Genomic DNA, 20,897 nt, shown 5'->3' with positions numbered 1-20,897 from the left:
TCCTTGAAACAACTAATGTATTTTGAAACTAGAATAGGGACTGACTTGGAATTCTTAGTACTTTCATACCTTTTAATTCTTGTTGACATTTTACATTAGAGAACCTTCGGAATACTTACTCAAACCGTAGAGACCATGATAACCATAGTATTATGCAAAGATTTTTGCAAACCTCTACTTTAGGAAATACACATTTTTTAATAATGCCTTGGTTGTATTAGACATTTCTAGGTGTCTGTCACAATAGTGAATGGTTTTACATTAGTTTACATTTTTTAGCATGATCTGAATTGGGCTATGGTTAGGAGTATTTGTTCCCTTCCCCCTATACCCCCACCAGCTGAAATGACAGGTGGGTACCCCTGAACCAGCTTTTTATTGGTTGAAATGGGGTCTCAGATTTTTTGCCTGGGTTTGCCTAGAATCGCAGTTCTGCCTCCCAAGTAGCTAGGATTACAAGCTTAAGTCACCATGCCTGGCCAAAAAATTTAAGGTTAATAATTACTGTAGTTTTTTTTTTTTTTTAAATACTTAATTGGCCAAGATTGACTATATTAAAGGCACCCAGTGTGATGATTTGATAAATGCATATATTGTATAATTTACAGATTAACACATTTGTGCATTAGGTCCACAGCAGCAGTTGTTCCTATAACAGAAAGATTGTATCCTTTGGCCAGCATTTCCTCGATTCAACCCCTAACCTTGTTCTGTTTCCTGCTTCTGAATTCATTTGTAGATTCCACATATAAGTGAAATCATACAGTATTTATTTTTCTGTTTCTGCCTTCACTTAGCATAATGTTCTCCAGGTTCATCTATGTTCTTACAAATGACAATCACCTTTATTGTGATGTATAATACTCCATTGTATATATTAGTACATCTGTGTGTTCATCAATGAATACCTTGATCATTTCCATATCGTTGCTATTGTGAATAATGCTGCAATGAACATGGGGTGAAGATAGCTCTTAAAAATATTAATTAGTTTTTTTGGAAATTATGTGTGTATATATATACACATTTAGACACACGTGAGAATTCCTTATGTATTTTGGCCATTAACACATATATTAGACATTTGGTTTAAAGTATTTTCTTATATTCTGTAGATTACCTTTTCAAGTTATTTCTTGTGCATAGAAGCCTTTGGTTTAATGTAGTCCTACTTATTTTTGCTTTTCTTGCCTGTGCGTTTGGTGTCATATGCACAAAATTCGGACAATATATCCTTATGTTTTCTTTGAAGAGTTTTACAGTTTAAAACGTTACATTTGCCTTTTATCCATTTTGGGTTAATTTCTGTATATAGTGTAAGAGTCTAATTTTATTTCCTCTGCTTGTGGGTATCTAGTTTATCCAACACCATTTATATTTGCTTGGTGGTCCTGGGGTTTGAACTTGGCTAAGCAGGGCCTCTACCACTTGTGCTGCACCACCATCTCTTCTTACTTTAGTTATTTTTCAGATAAGGTCTGTTGCTTTTTTCCACAGTTGGCTATTATCAGAGGCTGTGCTACCAGGCCTGGTTTATTTTTGTTGAACTAGGTCTTACTAACTACCCTCGTCTGTCCCCCCCACCCCACTCCCAAACACACACACACACCCTTCACTCTCAAATGCCACCTCCTGAATAGCTGGGATTACAGATGTAGCCATTGCGCCTGGTTTTCTGGTACCATTTATTGAAGACAGTTTTTTTCTATTTCTCATTGTACATTGTTGGTGCTATTGTCAAAGATTAGTTGGCTAAATTTGTGAGTTTATTTAAGGACTCTTGTTCCAGTGATCTATGTGTCTGTTTGTATAATAGTACCATATGTTTTGATTTCTAAAGCTTTATAATACAGTTTTAAGCTACGAGAGTATGATATATTCATCTTTGTTCTTAAAGTGGTTATTTGGCATCTTTTGTGGTTGTTTACAAATTTTAGGATTGTCTTTGCAAAAAAATAGCACTGAAAGTTTGATAAGGATGTCAAGATTCTATAACAGGTAGTTATAAAATTGCTTTTGCTTAAAAAGCACTTATTCCTCACTTGGGCCTGCCAGTGTCCAAATGATAACTCAAATCAGGATAAGAGGTTGGCATCCCTACCTCTATTTTGTGTCTTGGTTTTGCTCTTAACTGTTTTTTATTCAATAGAAATGGCCTTTATCTAATAAAAACAGGTAATGTAGGTCATCACCTAATCTGGCTAGGGTCCTTCTGGTCATGCCTGCCACTTTTCCCCTGAGTCCATTCAAACTCCATCACATGGGTCCCAGAACTCAGATTGTGCTGTAGTCATGCCATCATCATTAGCCAGGCTTGCTGTTACAGTGACAGAGGGCTCCCTAAATGTCCTTCCATCCTTGCCTCACCCACTGCCTTTCCTCCAATCTCTACATTGCCAGTTCTCTGGCCCATTTCTCCTGCCAAGTTTGTATAGTCCTCTCAGGTTCCAGGCTCATCCTAGGGGCTTGCCTGGGGGAAACCAAGTGCACCCTATTCTATTATACTCTCTTACTCACTTTGTCCACTGCCCTTCCCCACCACTGGAATCTATGCCAGGTTTTTTAGTGAACCTTGAGTACCTTGTGAAATTTCTTGATAAACTGTTTGACATAATTTAATGCATTTTCTGTGCCATTAAACACAATATTGAGGCAATGTAATAGCAGTATTATAAAACTGTTAATATTGTACAGTATACAATATTAACTACATAGAGGCTATGAGATTTTCTTTATTAAAATAGCCAAAATCAGAAAGTAAAGGAATAGCTTCAAAATGGTGCTGAATTCCGAAAATTTTCTTTGGGTTGCTGCTCCTTCCTTCCTTCTGTTCCTCCTTCCCTTTCTTCCTTCTCCCGCCCCTCCTTGAGATGTTGGGAATTGGAGGAAGAAGAGAGCCCATAGCAATAGTCAATATTGACAATGGTGACTTGCATTAGGGTAAAAGTAATAGAAGTGAATTATGGGTCTATTTTAAAGGAATCAGCTGATGTTGAATGTTAATAACACCAGACTTTAGCTTGAGCAGTCGTAAGCTGGAATTCTCATTTGTTTGGATGAACAATACAGAATGAAAGGTTTAGGTATGGGGAGAAATCAGGGTTTTGGTTTTTGGCTTGCCTTACATTTAAGAGTCTGGTTTAGTATCCAAATAGATATTTTGAGCAGGCAGATGAATAGATTGGGTCTGGAGTCAAAAACAGATTTGGGATAGTTGGTATTTAAAATAATGGGAGACTTCATAGAAAGCAAATAAAGACCAGGGGTTTTTATTCTTTGTGTAATGGCCGCATAGCAGATTTTTTGGTTTTGCAGTCAAACAGTGCAAAATACAGATGCTTCTTGACTTAGGAAAAGAGTGTAGCCCAATAAGTCTATTATAAGTTTAAAATATCAAAGGTCAAGTACATTTAGTATACTAACCTACTGAATGTTGCAACTTACAGCTCCACAGTACACCATAATGTAGTGATCTTTTATCCTTGGGATGGTATGATTGACTGGATCTGCAGCACACTGCCACTGCCCAGCATTGAGAGAGTCCTACTCAGGAAAAGAATTTGAAATACAGCTTCTGTTAAATGCATATTGCTTTCACATCATTAAACAGAACCATAGTTACTTGGGGAACTTTATACTCAAATCTTCCTTACTGTGCTAAAAGAGCCATAGACAATATGTAAGTGAATGGATGTGATGAGATTTGACCTGCGCGCACCTATTGTACATAGAGAAAAAGTGAGTGCTAAGGACTGATCTTTGTGTTACTGTAATGTTTAGAAGTCAGGGGTATGACAAGGGAATAGCAAAGGAGACTGAGAGTGGCAAGCAGAGTAGGAAGAGAACCTAAAAGAGATTCACCTGAAGCCAAGTAAATAAAGCATTTTGGGATTATGTCTAGGTTTTCCAGTAGATTGGATTAATGTGAGAACTGAGATTTGGTGACCTAGAGGACATTGAACTTGAATTGAAGGCACGATTGAAGTGGGTTTAAGAAGAGGTTAGAAGGCTAAAACAGTGAATATAGCAACATCTTTTTTTTAGACATTTTGGGGTTTTTTTGCTGTGGCTAGTGTAGGATACAGATTAAAGGTAAGGATTCTTTTTGGTTTTCATTTTTTAATGATGGGAGCCACTGCAGCATATCGATACGCCACTAGAACTGATTCAGTAGAGAGAAAAATTGCTGAGAATCAGTTGCTGGAGTAATGCCACTGAAGTTAGTGTGCAAATTACAGGGCTAATCTTTAGACCAGAAGATTAATGGTCATTATTTGTAAGCAGTATTACTATTACAGTATACAGCATGTATACTATTTTGCCATCTACTTCATTATAACTGGAGAAATCACTGTTAGCAATTTTTGTTGGTGGGTATGTGGGGTTGAGTTAGGGCATTGCATTTGTTATGTAGGCATTCTACCACTTGAGCCATCCACCAACCTTTTTATGTGTTGGTTATTTTTGAGATTAGGGTCTCACTTTATGTGACTGAGCTGGCCTGGACTGTGATCCTCCTAATTGTGCCTCCCTAAGTAGTTGGGATGATGGTCATATGCCACCATACCCACTTTTTCTTTTTTGTGTTTTCTTTCTTTGAGACAGGGTCTCCCTAGTAGCTCAGGCTGCCCTCCAACTCACTCCTTCTGCCTTAGTTCACATGTGCTGGGATTATAGGCATGCACCACCACAACTGACTTTTTGTAGCATCATTCTTGCGAAGGTTTATTTGAGGTTGTAGTTGTTAAATACATGTCTCCTTACTGTTTTCAAACTGCAGCCTTGGATATCACCAGTTTTCTGCAGAGGAAGCTTTTCAGGCCACTGTTCAGGGCAAATTTCATTTTGGAGTTTAAGAATTTTTAAAGCCACTTCAAAGTATTTTAGCTTATATTTATTTTATAACATGGTAGATACCAAAGTTAAAACAATGATGTAAGGTGATGATCTGTTATATTAGAAATAAAACATTGTGAATAAAAGGAAGCCCCTTGTGTAATACCCTTTGTCAATCACATACCTTCTGGACCTTCCCTTCCCAGAATTGTCCTGATTATCATTCCCATGTTTTTGGTTTTGTTTATATTTTATTAAAATACATTTTTATAGATTTTGCTTTATTATAAATGGTATTTTTTTTCTCCTTTCTCTTCCTTCCCCCTTTCCCTTTCCTTTTTTTTGAGGGGGGCGGGGCAACTAAGATCTTGCTAGTCTAGAAATCACTATCCTCCTGCCTCAGTTTCCTGAGTGCTGGGATTATAGGCATGTGCCACCACCCTTGAGATATTTTACCTTCCTCCTCCTTTTTAAAGATGCCTTAAAACTATTTATGTTAAGATGTGCATTATTTTCATGGAATTTGATCCTGTGGGGGGAAGCAAGGATCATACAGCTAGGCGAGATGGTGAATGAAATAGAGATTCTTCTTTTTTTGAATCGGGTCTTTGGGAGCAGAGAGCCAGCTAGGAATTGACTATGATATATAATATGCTGTGGAAAATTGAGATATGAATTCTATTTTGTTACTAGATTTTCTTAAAGTTTTTTCCTCAAGGAAAATGACATCAATAAAATTTGGATTAAAATAGCCATCAGAGTTTTGTACAGCATTTTTCCCCCTTGGCAAATGTCTTTGCACAGAGTCAATGCTGAATAATATGATGATTTAATAAGTAATACAAGAGGAAATAGTTTGTGAATTTGATTTTTTTTTTTTTTTTTTTTTTTTGGTGTTACTGGGGTTTGAACTTAGGGCTTTACACTTCTAGCAGATGCTACCACTTGAACCACTCTGCCATCTGCATTTGAATCTACTTTTAAGAAAAACCTCTTAGGAGATAAGTAAGATAGAAAAATGTAATAAAGTTGTTACATTTCATTATAGGCCATGTTGGTATTTGCATTGTCAGATGTATAAATAGTATATTAATGTCAGTGTGAAAGTTAGCATTAAGGCATTTGTCTTCACTTACTAACTCTGTGGACTTGTTGTCATTTGTTTTTCTCTGTTTTTGAACAGTAAAATAAGTTTTTCACCACTCCCCAATGATTTGCTTCAGTAGGAAAGGAAATAATTTGTCTAAAAGCTGTTACTGTTTCTAGCCGTGTATAGGTAGTCAAATTTCTTTCAGTAAGAAACCTGTTTGGGCTCAGGCATGAGGAAGTTACAAAGAATTTTTATTTAAAATGGGGAGTGGTGGTACACATCTGTAATCCCAGCACTCAGGATTGTAAATTTGAAGCCAACCTGGGCTATGTTTTTATACCCTGTCTCATTTTAAAATAACAAACAAACCCTTGTACTTAGTTTGCTCTTTCAGCGTTACTCTCTTCAAGTAAAGACTTTTTCCTATGCTTGGGATATTTAGTTAACAAAGTACCTAATTTTGTATTTTTAATTTTGGCTTTTAGTGAGCTTTGAGAGATAAGTAGGAAAAGAGGGAGACAAATTGTGGCACTTTGAATGGATTAGAGCAAAGTCCTTTACTAGCTCATAATTTTCTTTTAAAAAACATTAAAATTTAATTGCTAAATGCTGTATTTTGTATACTAACAAGTTATGTTTGGGAATTCTACAATATGTCTTGATGTGAAATATCTTGAACCTTTTTTGGCATGTTTCAAATTTATAGCAATTTAATGTAACACATAACTGTATCCTGTCCACTTAAGGAGAATGATTAAAACATTCTTTATTAGAAGCTTACCTTCTGAAATGGCACCAAATCCATAAATAAAAGAACAGAAAAATTGAGGAATAAGAATACCAGGAAAGTGTCATTTTTGGTTCACTGACATGAGTGCCTGATATCAGCTAGAAGGCAAGGTGAATTTTGAAAACTTACAGTTTGCTGAGTGAAATTGTAGAGATAGAATAAGAGTAAGACAATCACAGAAGTAAGATGAGTTTGTAAAAGTGACTAATGTAAATTAATGGATATTTAAGGAATGTGAGAGGGACTAGTTAAGAGCAGTGACAAAAGAGCACCCCCCTCCCCCCCAGCAAATGTATCTTTATGATTAGGGGCAATAAGAAAATAGAACCACACTACCTGTACTTGTTAACAGTCAGGAATATAGAAGAAACAGTCACTGTTGAGTTTTAGTTACAGCTGTATGTTTTTAACTAGTAAACATTTAAGAAATCCCAAAACTGTTAGACTATGACAGATTTGTCTACAGTTACAGAAAATAGTTTAGAGGGATCCAGTATACCTTTCACCTAACTTGCCATAATAGTAACCTGTTCATAACCATAGAAGACTATCACAATCAGGAAGTTGACATTAATATGTCCATTGACCCTTTTCAGATTTTACCAGTTTAAATGCTTTCTGTGGGGTTATCATTTAGCTTCATGTAATTTTATCACACAAATAAAATAACATGACCATTGGTTTGATCAAGATCTCCCCTTGCCTACTCTTTGTTCTCTGTTTACTCTTCCTAATTATTCAGCTTGTTCTCAAACTATAATCTTTTCATTCCAACAATGTTATAAATAAGTGAAATCACATAGTATTAACTATATGAGATTGGCTTTTTTCATTCCCGTAATTCCTGTGAGAATTGCCCAGATTGTTACTTAGATTAATAGAATGTTCTTGGGCTGCAGTACTCTGTGCTTTGGATCTACTACACCCCCCCCCACACACACCATCCAGCCCTTAGATGAGTATGTCGTCCTTTACGCGCGCGCACACTCACATGGAGTTCAGAAGTTTTAACTCTCGTCTTCCCATTTGGCTAAACAGGTGCTGTACCACTTAAGCCACATCCCCTAGCACCTTTGGGTTTTAGTTTTTAGATAGAATCTCCTGCTCTTACCAGATTAGCAGGAGACAGAGCTAAGAGAATCACAGTTCAAGGCCAGCCCTGATAAAACAGGAGACCCTGTCTCAAAAAAACAAGCTGGGAGCTAGGCACTGGGGGCTTATGCTTGTATTCCTTGCTACTCGGGAGGCTGCAATTAGGAGGCTTTAGGTTCAGGCCAGCACACACAAAAAGTCAGTGAGATCCCATGTCAGTAGATAAAAACTGTGAGTGATGGTGCACACCTGTCAATCCAGTGACAGTGGGACTCCTAAGACATGACTGTAATCCAGACCGGCCTGGGCAAAATAACCAGAGCAAAAGGGCTAGAGGCTTAGCAAATGTGAAACACGTGAGTTGGAACCCCAAAAAAAGAACTCCAGACACAAGTATAAAATGGGTATTCTTTGCTTGCAGAAATACAGTGGGAGTGAGGAGGGTGAATATGATGGAAATAGTTCATATGTATGTATGTATGAAAAAATGAAACCCAGTAAAATTGTTTAAAAAGGGGGAAGGAGATAAGAAAGTAATAGATGGAATGAATTTTATCAAAGTATATTATATGCATGTATGGCAATAGCCCAATGAAACCTTTGTGTGGTTAATAATTGCTAATTAAAAATATTTTAAAAAAATAGTTGGCATGTTGTTGCAAGCCTTGGTAGAACTCCAGCAGCCCAGCAACTAAGAGAAAGAATGGACAAATGGGACTACATGAAATTAAAAAGCTTCTGTACAACAAAAGAAATGGTCTCTAAATTGAAGGGACCACCCACAAATGGGGAAAAATATTTGCTAGCTATACATCAAAGGACTGATAACCAGAATATTACAGGGAACTTAAAAAACTAAACGTTCCCAAAATTAATGAACCAATAAAGAAGTGGGTAACTGAACAAAGGAAGATGTCCAAATGGCCAAAAACCACATGAAAAAAATGCTCAACATCCCTGGCCATAAAGGAAATGCAAATCAAAATCACACTAAAATTCCACCTCACTCCTGTTAGAATAGCTATCATGAAGAACACCACCAACAAATGTTGGCGAGGCTTTGGGGGAAAAAGGAACCCCACTGCTAGTGGGAATGTGAGCTAATACAATCACTTTGGAAGACAGTATGGAGGCTTCTTAAAAAACTAAACATAGATCTTCCATATGATCCAGCAGTACCACTCCTAGGGGTATCCCCAAAGGAGTGAGACTCAGGTTATTCCAAAGGCACCTGCACACCCATGTTTATTGCAATGCTATTAGCAGTAGCCAAGCTATGGAAACACCCAAGATAGCCCACAACTGACAAATGGATTAAGAAAGTGTGGTAGTTATACACAATGGAATCTTATTCAGCCACAAAACAATGAAATGTTGTCATTCGCAAATAAATGGATGGAACCTGGAGAACATCAGCTTAAGCGAAGTTAGCCAGGCTCAAAAGGCCAAAAATTGCATGTTTGCCCTCATTTGCAGATTATAGACCTAAAACAAATGCAGTCACACACCAAGGGCAGAGTATGGGAGGAATAGGGAAAGAGAAGGAAACCTAAAACTTGAATGTGGCTGATGTGCTCACTGTAGGTGAGCTAATATAGTAATCTTAAACTGCAGAGGCCACTATGGGAAGGTGACTGGGAAATAGTGAAGAGGTTTGGTAGAGATGAACCAGTGTGGGTTACAGTACACATGTGCATGGAAGCAATGCTAGGAATCTCTCTGTACAGCCATCTCTATCTCTAACTAGCAAAAATGCTGTGTCTCCTTATCTCTTATGTTTTATCTTCAACAAAATTGGAGAACAAGAGGGCAGTGAGGTGGCCTGGAAGTGAGGGGGAGTAGGGATAGGGGGCAGGGCAGAGAGGTGGCCCAAACAATGTCTACACATATCAATAAATACAAAAACAATATAAAACAAATATGGAAGGGAAAAGGGCTTGTTGCAAGCCTGTATTGCAAGCTATGCAGTTCAAAAAAACCCACAAGATTATGTATAAAACACAGTAAAGCAAAAAGGTCTGGGGGTGCTTTGCCTAACAGGCACAAAGCACTGAGTTCAAACTCCAGTACCACCAAAAAAATTAACATTTGAGTTTTATTTTTATGCATGGCTGTCAACATTTCATTTTTGGGCTGGGGTATATATGTGTCTTCTCTTCATCCTCTTACTCTGTGGTTCTCCTTTATCTTTTGTTCACACACTCAAGCCTGTGTGTTGGTTGGTATGGTGCTAGGAATGGAATGCAGGGTCCTATACATATTAAGGGAAGCACTCTACTCCTGACTATCCTTCCCCAGCCTGATTCTTGATATTTTTGTCAGGATTTTGCATTTGGTTATCTTTTCCATTAAATCTGTTTCTCGTCTATAAGGATTATTTAATGTTTGAGATTTTGAAATAGTTTTTCAATAAACATATGCAATTAAGTCTGGCTGTAGATTTGAATTATAGAAGGAGTGTAGAAAGGAAGAGGAAGATAAATTAAAGGTTACCTGTAAATGTGATACATGGTTCCCCCTCCCCCTGCCCCGATCATATTGAGCTTCTGATTTTATTTTTAAAGAACTTTGTAGTAAGGCACTTTCATTTGTTTCTTAATGTTTATGAAATTGTTTTAGACAGTGTGGCATTGTTTACTCTCCCTTTAATAGAAAACTAGACAGACGGTGTCCAGTGTTAGTTTTTTAGTAGTTAACATCCAAAAATGTATACCTTACTGCCTCAACACAGAAATAGGATGACTAAGCATCAGAAGCAAATGGAATTTTTAAGTAAGTGCTGTTTTGTGTGTACATACCTCTTTAAATAATGCAATTAATACTGAAAGTATCTATATCTTTGCTACAATATGCCTAGCACAGACTCGGCAAGTGATCTACCACTGAGCCACATCACAGCCCACTTTTTCTCTCTTTAGTACCACATGTTTTTTGGGAAAACATCCAATTTATGTTATATATGTGGTGGAAGATAGAGTATTTTCCTTAGAAGTATCAAATAATATATTTTCAGTGGATATTTGCAAGTATTGTATGTCTTAAAACTTTTTTGCTTTGTATAAGTTATATTTTGCAGCATGCTAACTCTTACATCCCTGCGTGTGATGGATACTATTTGTCACCTACCTAGATTTTGACAGTAGTCTTTGAAGATTCTCTGTATCATTCGTTTTTAGATGATGCTATGTGGAGACCAGATGTTCCCAGAACATGACTGGACTAGATGTTGATCTTCAGTCTCTTACTGTTCTTGTTGCAGTAAGAGTGGCTCCCATTTTCATGCATTTATTTTATACTGACAGACCCAGGCACTGTTGTAATCCCAGAATTAAGTCTGTGGCAATGCAGGCAAAATCCATGTGCTTAAGGAATTTCTTTTCTAGTGACCGATAAAGTATATAAACATAAAAATTTTTTTATTGTGATTTATGCTATAGAGGGAAGTCAGGTACTGGCAGGTATGTGTGTAGAATACATGCTTTGGTTAAAGAAAAGCTTTTGTATAAGGACAAAATAGTTTCTGCTGCGTAGCGAAGGGGTGGGGGGGAGAGGGAGGGGGCACTGGGGTAAGGTGGGGGAAGGGGGGAGAAATGACCCACACATTGTATGCACATACGAATAAAATAAAAATTTTTAAAAAAGCTTTTGTAGAGGTTAACTAGCAAGTTAACACTTGAAGAATAAATAGCCAGTCATCTAAGGGAAGAATTCTGTGACTCTTTAAAAGTTGGGGGTAAAATTAGAATGTATTTTAACATGCTTTTTCATGATGTCCCTAGTACTAAACAGAAGCCTCAAAACTGTACTCAAAAGTAGGAATTTGAGAATTCCTTGTTAAGCTTTTGTGCTATTGGTCATATTGTTTCCCTTGAGCAGAGTTTATTCTCCATTTCATTGTACCCAGTTGAAATCTCTTGTGTTAGAAGATCTTCATGATTTGTCTCCTATGCTAATACACATAAGATATAAGAAGAGCATAACTATACAAACTTGAAGATTTCTTAGTGTTCATTTTCACCCCTTCTCAGATTGAAGAGCATGTACGATGTGCCTGTCAAAATTGAAATTTGCTAACTTGCTTAGTTAAAGAGTTAGAAGATAAAATTATTGGGAAACACCTATAAGGCATATCAAGTCTTGGTCTGTTCTCTTAGCTGTACTGTTCTTTAACTCTAAAGGCATCTGCTTAAGAGAAGGTAATGCTCAGTTTTTCAAATTTATTGCCTACTTACCCTTTTAGAATCTTATGATAATTAGTAAATTTTCTTAGAACTGACTTAAAATACTAACCTATATTTTTTCTCAGGAATACTTTCCATTACAATAATAGTAATCATTACATTCTTACTGTTACTTAAGACTGGATCTTGCTATGTTGCATAGGGTGATTTCCAACTTGTGGGCTCTAGCAGTCCTCCTGCCTACAGAGTAGCTGGAATTACAGCACATATCATCATGTAATTTTTGCAAGATGGTTTATTTCACTCTGCCAAAAATACTTAGGATACTATTTTTTAAAACAAGCTTCATTGGTGAGTATCGTCATTCATTTATCTCTGCCACTTTTATGTTTGTTCAAACTCTTGGCTAACAGTGCAATGTCCTTGATGGCATTTGTTTGTGACTGATACGAGTGCAGTTACAGCATTGTCAATGATGAGATTTTTTTGCAAGTGACAGATTGGTACAAGTCTAAATTAAGTGCTGTATCACAATTTGCATAGTAGTTACAGTCCTAGAAAATTCACCATATTGTCTTAAGGCAGGATTGAGTTCTAGGCTCATGATAATAAGCAGATATTTCAGACATAGATTGTTTCTTTGGTAAATATCCTATGCACAGTCGGTATCCTCTTTCCACTGGCCATCTTCATTTAGAGCAGTGCTGTCCACTGAGCCATGTATGCAATTTAAAATTTTCTAGTAGTCAACATCTGAACTTAATTATATATACTGTTTAGTCATATATATCCAAAATACTTAATCATGTGATCGGTATATAAACGTGACACTTTGCATTCTTTTTTTACTTTGTCTTTGAATTCAGTGTGTATCTGTTTATGGCAAGTTTTAATTCACTTAGCCTTGTTGCAAGTGTTTAGTAGCTATGTCTGACCTGTGGTTATTGACTAGAGCAAAGATCTAAAAATAAGTATTACGCTATATCTGACTGAATGCAAACCCATTGTTGACATACCTTCTAATCTATTCTTCCTTCAAGAAAGGTTAGGTACAAGTTTTGCTTTTCACCCCCAGTTAGGTGGTGTATAATTATTAAGTTGCAGAATGACATAGGTATATACTGAACTCATTGGTTCATGTGTGAAATTCTGATCCTTTGCAAGAAGGATCAGAACAACAAGTAAGATGATAACTTTCAAATGGGAAAACAGAAAAGCCATGCTGCTGCACAGGACAGGACTTGTACAGAAAACTGATTGGTTTTTTTGGCAGCACAGGGGTTTGAACTCAGGGCCTTGTGCTTGCTAGGTAGGCACTCTCACCTCGTGAGCCACTCCACCAGCTTCAGAAAATTCATTTTTGCTACCTTGTCCTTGCATATGTGTGTGGCAAGTTGCATTTTCTTATGTGTCCATTATAAACAGCATCAATACTCAGTGCTTCATTTCTATGTCCATTTCTTGAGCCCCAGCAAGTCAAGTTTCTACCCTAATTTTTCATATCTCCTGAAGCAGTCTAACCACACTATGCTTGCATGTCTGTACTATTCATGTTTTTGTTAGTGTTGCAGTTCCATAATTGAGCATTTTGGTTTGTTCCTACTCTATTTTTGTTGTGAGATTTATTTTTGTGCCAATGTATAGAATTTCAAAGTTTTTCAAAGAAAACATTATAGCAAAAATATTCATGATGCATATGTGACTTTTTTGGTGAAACTGCTTTATTTTAAAATGTTTATCACCTTTGGTTTAGAGTAATGAGCAGGGTCACAGACTATGGAAGGCAATGCAGCATGTATAGAAGACCCTTGGGAAGGCACTTAGGATGATACCTACTGAGTTTGATCATGATTACCAATATATTTTTAACATTGTTATCTTCTCAAGGGAGATTTGTTGTATGTCTTCTACTATTTGATTTTGTAATCCTGTATCTCACAGAGTGACTCAGAAACTGACCACACCAGAACCATCTTGAGGATGCTGATAGAAATGAAAAAAAAATCTCATTTCAAATACTGTGGATCAGAGTCTCTAGATTCAACCTTGAAAGCTACTTTCTTTTTTAAGCTATACTAGAATCTGAGATCCAATTTTGAACTTTATTCAGTCATAACTCTTGTAGCTTTTATTTGTTTCAGTGCATTTTGGGGGTTGATTGGTTTCCTTGAAATCTTTCACTTATACTTATACCTGTTCCCTTTATTAGTGGAAGGCACTAAGACTTTTAAGTTGGAGGATTTGGTAGTTAATTCTGGTGCTTGTCATACTCTGATATTTTGTTTCTGAGTAGAGTGAAAACTATCATTTGACCTTTTGAGAAGCTGCTTACATTTCCTATCTTCATTTAATCATACAGAATTGTATATCCCTCCTCTGCTTTCCCTCTAATATCCAAATTCTCAATACTTAATGGGAGGATATTTTGCTTAATGTCTGTTACTTCCTTGTTTTGGTATGTATTGCTATACCTTCAGACTGTTGCTCAGAATACTCTCCTAGGGCCCAAACTTTCTCAGGCCATAAGTTACACTCGTCTTAATGTTGAGCTCTAGCTTCTGATTTTACAGATGCTAAGCAGGGATTATTCTGCCCTTTAATACTGAAGACTTTGTTAGTCTCTTGTGTTATTACAGTACAATGGAAACTACTTACATGAACATTGTCCAATCAAGGGGTCAGCAAACTTTTTAAAGGGTGGAATGATACCTATTTGTAAAAAGCACAATCATTGATTGATAACGTATTTTAATAGTTTTTTTTTGTCTTTGTATATGAAAAAAGTGGTTGACCTTTTAAATAGTTCTAAGAAAGTGAATTTGTCTCTAAACTATATAGTATGACTTAGTTTTAAGAATATAGCACAAAGTAAATTATTTGTTACGTTCTTTAGCAATTAGTTGGTGGAGATCCAAGACTTTTCCTCCCCAGCATCATTACTTTTGAGGTTAATCAAATAGAATGGCCTATAAGTTGAGAGAGAATATGTTTAACATGATTGTGCACCAGTATTGGAGAATTGGAGATCCAGTCACTGGATCAGTCACTACATCAGTGTAGTCACTACTACCCTGATGCCAGTTTGATGTGGAGTCCCATTTTGTATCAGTATAACAATTCCTCTCCTGATGGAGCTTAGGTTCAAGTAGAACATTACTGTAATGTAATTATTGTAATGCTGGGTAATATAATAGATCTTTGTTAGGGCTCTATATAAAAGGGGTGGAGATACCTGACCAATGCTTTAAATATAAATCTTTAACCTTTGATAACATATATTAACGTGTGTGTGTGTGTACGTACGTACACATTTGGTAGTACGGGGGTTTGAACTCAGTGATTCATGCTTCCTAGGCAGGCGCTTCGCTGCTTGAGCCACATGTCCAGCCCTTTTTGCTCTGGTTATTTTGGAGTCTCAACATTTTGCCCAGGGTGGCCTGGACTATGCTATGTCCAGTCTCAGCTTTCCCTGTGACTTGTGATGACAAGCGTGCCACCCACACCCAGGTATTGATTGAGATGGGATCTCTTGAACTATTTTCCCAGGTTGGCCTTGCCTCCCAAGTAGCTAGGTGTCAGCCACTGGCACCTGACTTAATCACTGGACTTCTGTTATTCTAAGTCCAAGTTTTATGCATGGCTGTGGATAAGTTATTGTCCAGAAACACTTAACTCTTTCTCTTTGCCTTATTCTCTGCATTGTAATAATAAGAATATGAAACTTGCATTCTTATCCTAAAATACACAAATCGGTCATGGGATTGGATGCAGAAATTTCCAAAGGAAGTTTGTTCTGTAGTACTTTTTGGTATGACTCAAAAATCACAGTACCACCATTGCCCTAATCATGGAAAGGTGTGCATAATCTTTGCTCTTTTACCTGTGTGTTATTGCAGTTTATAATGGACTACATGAAGAACGTAAAAACAAAATATACCTCCATGATGCTTTGTAAGATAATGTAAGATACAGCTTTTATTACAAGAGTTAACTTTGTTTAGGCTAATATTGCCATGTTATTCAGAAATATATCTATCCTACTTTCAGTTCTTAAGGACATCTGTCTGGAATCTAAAGATCTACCTCACTATACCATTCTTCTTGTGAAACTTCTTCTATTTGGATTTGAGTTCTATTTAAAAGTAAAAGTTTATTCTTAGACTTTTATTAAAATCTCCTTATCTTGATTTTTTTTTTCTTTTCCCAAGTTGCGGAGTTTCTTTTTTGTTAAGTAGTCTAGATAAATTTATTCTGGAAGGTGTCTGTCTCTAAAAAATGAGTTCCCTTTTAATAACTGAAGTTTTCTAAATCCCTATGCTAGTGTGCCTTGATTATTACGATTTTTTGCTTACTATGCCATGTCCTCTGAAAACCCTTATTAATAGACCTAATAACTAACTGATGCCTTCTTATCAGGCTTGTGGAGTCTTAGGTCATTTTTTTCCAGAGGTAACAGCTTATTAATTGGAATGCCTGTTGGTAGTTGAATTTTTATTGATAACCACTAAAGTAAGTAGATTCCTGGGTCTTGACCTTGAGACCAGTAGACATCATCCATAAAGTACTTACGTTTGTAAAGTACTTTGCCTGTCATGTCTTTCAACAAACCTTAATTTGATCATCTTATAGATATATGTACAAACCATTTTGTTCACAAAGGTATGTAACTGTCAGAGAAGGTCATCTAGGCTTTTTTTCATATTACTCTGGTTCATTTCAGTCATTAACATTGGCCTTCCCTCCATTATTGTTGACATTATTTTACAGACAACTCTGAGTAGTGTATGAAGTGATCTAGTAGTCCATACTTGTTGTTTCTTGTTTTTATACAGTTGTAAACTTGATTTTAAAAATAAAAAATTGAGTTATATGTGAAAATGGAAACTTGGGGTAAAGCTTAATTAAGATTTTCTGTCTGTCACTTAGTGAGGGTCCTAAGACCACCCGTGCTCAGTCGTTTTCTGTGAAGTCTCATAGGACTCACTCTATAGCCATTATATCATGGTTGTAATAACGCTAAGAAGATCTGAAGCAAAATTAGCAACTGAGAGCCTCCCAGTAGCCTGTAATAAGAATGACCGGCATTCTTTCATCCACAAATATTATCAAAAGCTCAAGGCTTTTAAAATGGATTTGGCTAGTTTTATGGGTACCCTCTGCCTAGCATGTAACAAAAGTTTTGATTCCTAGTAGGAAAACATATTTTATGCATACACAGCTTAGGCATAATGAACAATTCTTATTAAAGTTGTTGGAATTCTTTTGAAATCCAGGTCCCCATTTGCCTCTGAAGGGCCAAATAAGTAAGCAGGCTTTTGTTAGGATAGCAGTCAGTCTCAGGTCTGCTCTGTTCACCTTTCTGTATACCTAACTTAGTTTTGACTTGTTTTGGGGTATTTTTTCCCTCTCATTCTGTTCACTTCTAAAGCATTTATTGTAGGATTTACTTCGTACTATATTTAAAAAGTGGCTTTAGGGTATTTCACATAAATAGCAAAGTGATATAAGTAGACAAACCATCAGGCTTCTCCAGCATCAAGCTTCTTGGGAAATTTTATTGTATCCCCTTCATTGTCCCTTATGTAACCATTGTTTGTACTTAAGTTATCCTTTTCATCTTTTGTGACATCAGTAGCTTTTTTGGATATTTAAATGTGCTTACAGTTTTACTTACAAGAGGACCCATATCCAAGTTTAAATCTTGGTGGCCGTTGCCATTGCTGCCATACTCTTTATCTGCAAGTTACTAGAGGATGTGTATTACTTATAAGGCAAAGTTAAGTCTCCTAATTTTGACCTCTCACGGAAAAGACTTATCCATATACTCTCTCTCTTCTGAATTCTAGTTGTACATATATCTGTTTCTACTTGGATATTTGAAACTTTATAGTCATCTTCTGTCTCATTTTACCTTTTATCCATTGTTTGTTGTTTATTGAAATAAAATCTCACTCATTTCTTCTCTTCCCCATTGTGACTCTGTCTGCTAATTCATGGGCCATGAGTTTATTTTCCCTGACTTTTCAGTTTTTAATTCTTATAGCTAGCCTCCATACCTTGCCAGCTCTGGTTTTAAACTATTAATTGGATTATGTTGCCTTGTGGCTGAAAATAAATACATAGAATGTAATGAAAATACCAGCATTAGACTTGTTTGTTGAATCTTTCTGAATCATTAGCCAGTGAGTTTTTGCAAGTTTGATTTTTTTTTTTTTTACCCTTGGCTTTTCTTAAAACAAAGAGAATCTGTCAATCCTGATGGTTATTGATGTGTAGATTACCCTTAAGACTCAAGAATTACTCTCAAGCAGTTTTTATGCAGAGCTGGCCCTGTTTGGGGAGATACTTGATGTCCTTGGTACTATCTTGAAAGCACTCCCCTACCTTGAGATTATCTTTTTAAAAACTTGATGCTATTTCATTTGAAAAATTGGCAAGACCATTGAAAATCAAGTTGGAATTATTTAAGAACTTGGAATATGATTCCAGACAAATTGAAGATAGTGACTTCTTTTTTATTAGTTGAATTTTTGTGTCCTTTTCTCTGTATGTTTCAATTTTTCACCAATAAAACTTCTTAAACCAAGAAGTTGTTAGAAATGATTTTTGCACATACAGTTTTTTTTCCTTTGGACAGTACTTGTGTTAGAACTCAGAGCTTTGCCCTTGCTGGGCAAGGATTCTACCACTTGAGCCTCATCTCCAGACCTTGTTCATATAATTAAAAAACATTTACCAGCTATGTGTAATGTGTTTTTAAACTCATACTGTCATAAATACTTCATCTAGTATAAAGTATGAATTATAGAGCCTGGTGTGGTAGAGCAGTGTAGCTATAAATCCCAGCACTTGGGAAAGAAGCTGAAAAAGGAGGGTTGACAGGTCTAGTTCAGTCCTAGGCTGCATAGTGAGATCCTGTCTCCAAAATTTTGATTTAAAAAAGTATGAATTACGAATATTCTGATGCTCATATAAAATGTTGTTTTAGTGATACTACAATAATGTGTAGTATGGTTAAAAACCAGATAAAATACAATTACAATTCACTTTGCTCTTTATTTTTTAAGGGACCAGTTACTCTCCACAGGAAAATTCACACAACCACAGTGCTCTTCATAGTTCAAATTCACATTCTTCTAATCCAAGCAATAATCCAAGCAAAACTTCAGATGCAGTAAGTATTATAAACATGTTCAATTTTTTAAAATTTTGCCTTGATGTGTTCATTTAATATTTCATTAGCATTCTTAGAGCAAAATTTTACATTGTTTATCTGAAATACAAAGAACTTCAGACCAAAACTTCTCTAACCAAAGTGGTTTAAGATTTTTTCCCCCATAGTACACCACGTATTTATAGTATGTATTTTACTTTTATTATCTGCTGTGTACTACATACTTCACCAAAAACTAAGGATAAGAAAATCTTGTTCTCAAAGGCATAAAAAAAGCCAATGTGTGATTTTTCAGAGTTATGGTTAATGAAGTAGCTGTTACTTATTTTACGTGTCATGGGTTCAAACGACATTTCTAATATATTCATTTGGCAGATAGTAAGATTCTAAAATCAGGCATATGCTAGGTTGTAAGCAGACATACAGAGCTAAGATACTATAGCCCATCTGAAAGGAACTTTTAGACCTACACTGGAGACAAAAGTAAAACAACACAGTTGGGTTAAAATTGCTTTGGGAAGCACTCAAGATAGAGCTTCCAGGTCAGACTAGTGAAATTCTAAGGTATAAGTAATGCTTCCCAGCAGTTTTGAATATAACTTGACTAACTGAGTTTGTATAGCATACAGAAGAATGAATAGTGCTTAGAAAGACATAGATATGTGAAACAGTATAGCATAATTGGGCCTAGTGACCCAAAGCTATAATCCCAGCACTGGAGAGACTGAGGGAAAAGGATCAGGAGGGCCATGAGTTCAAGGACAGCCTGGGTTCCATAGTGACACCATCTTCAAAAACCACCTAACCAAGCAACAAAAAACACATGTTTAAAGAACTCCGAAGTATTTTGATAGGGTAGAAAAGTAGTAGGAGCTTGGTTTCACTGAGAAGTGGAGGGCACTGGATCATAAAAACATGTCTTAATGAGTATGAGTTGTATACAAAGTCAGAACTATTATTGAAAGATATAACCAGTAAAGCATTCTCAGTTTTGCAATTAAATTATCTCAGGTAGCCCTTTGGGAAGAGAATGCATTATAAGGTAGAAACATTTAGAAGGAAAGCCATCAATATTATAGGTTGACAGTCCAACAAATTTTGCCTGGGATATTTGGTTATTCCTTAATTGGTAAGACTCACATGTTTTACTCTAAGTTTGAGGTATTGTTTTTGTAATGTCATGAAATTTGACACCTGCCATTGAACATCAGTATATTAAAAATTACCTCATAACTTGGAAGGATTTCTTTTTTTCTTAACTCCTGTGGATGGAAATAGTGTGGAGAAGATAGGGGAACGTTATTGGTATCTGATTATAATGTAGCCTGCAACTTATTTTGTTAAGTAATTTGTCAGTTAATTTGTAGTAGCGTAGTAGGCCAGTGTTCTGCAGGTTTTCACTTTGCCCAGGCTGTCCTATAACTCACAGTTGTTCCTCAACCTCCTGAGTACTGGGATTCTTTTTCTCTGGTGGTTTTTTTTGTTGTTGTTGTTCGTTTGTTTTGTTTTGGTGGGACTGGGGTTTGAACTCTGGGCTTTTCACTTATAAAGCAGACACTATTGTTTGAGCCATACGTCTGGTCCTTGTTGCTTTGGTTATTTTGGAGATGGGGGGGGTCTCTCAAACTTATTGCCTGGGCTGGCTTTGAACTGCAATCCTCTGGATATCTGCTTCTCAAGTAGGTAGGATTAAAGGCTGAGCCACTGGCACTTGACCATCTTTGGTTATTTTTT

General features: G+C 36.4%; 1 protein-coding gene and 1 non-coding gene across 9 annotated transcripts in view; one reads left to right on the top strand and one right to left on the bottom strand.

The window, feature by feature from the left end:
* Positions 1 to 20,897, top strand: part of Wac (WW domain containing adaptor with coiled-coil) — a 68,615-nt gene that overhangs the window by 18,475 nt on the left and 29,243 nt on the right. For all 8 annotated transcript variants that reach the window (XM_020180864.2, XM_074056416.1, XM_074056419.1 and 5 more), the window contains exon 4: positions 19,057 to 19,163. In XM_020180864.2, the coding sequence (XP_020036453.1) occupies positions 19,057 to 19,163 (107 nt within the window). The remainder of the gene's footprint in view (positions 1 to 19,056; positions 19,164 to 20,897) is intronic.
* On the bottom strand, positions 2,233 to 2,308 carry LOC141417682 (small Cajal body-specific RNA 18). Its single transcript, XR_012442326.1, has one exon.

The sequence above is a fragment of the Castor canadensis genome, chromosome 15, assembly GCF_047511655.1.
Source record: "Castor canadensis chromosome 15, mCasCan1.hap1v2, whole genome shotgun sequence".
Taxonomy (NCBI): domain Eukaryota; kingdom Metazoa; phylum Chordata; class Mammalia; order Rodentia; family Castoridae; genus Castor; species Castor canadensis.
This window is presented reverse-complemented; position numbering and strand designations above follow the sequence as displayed.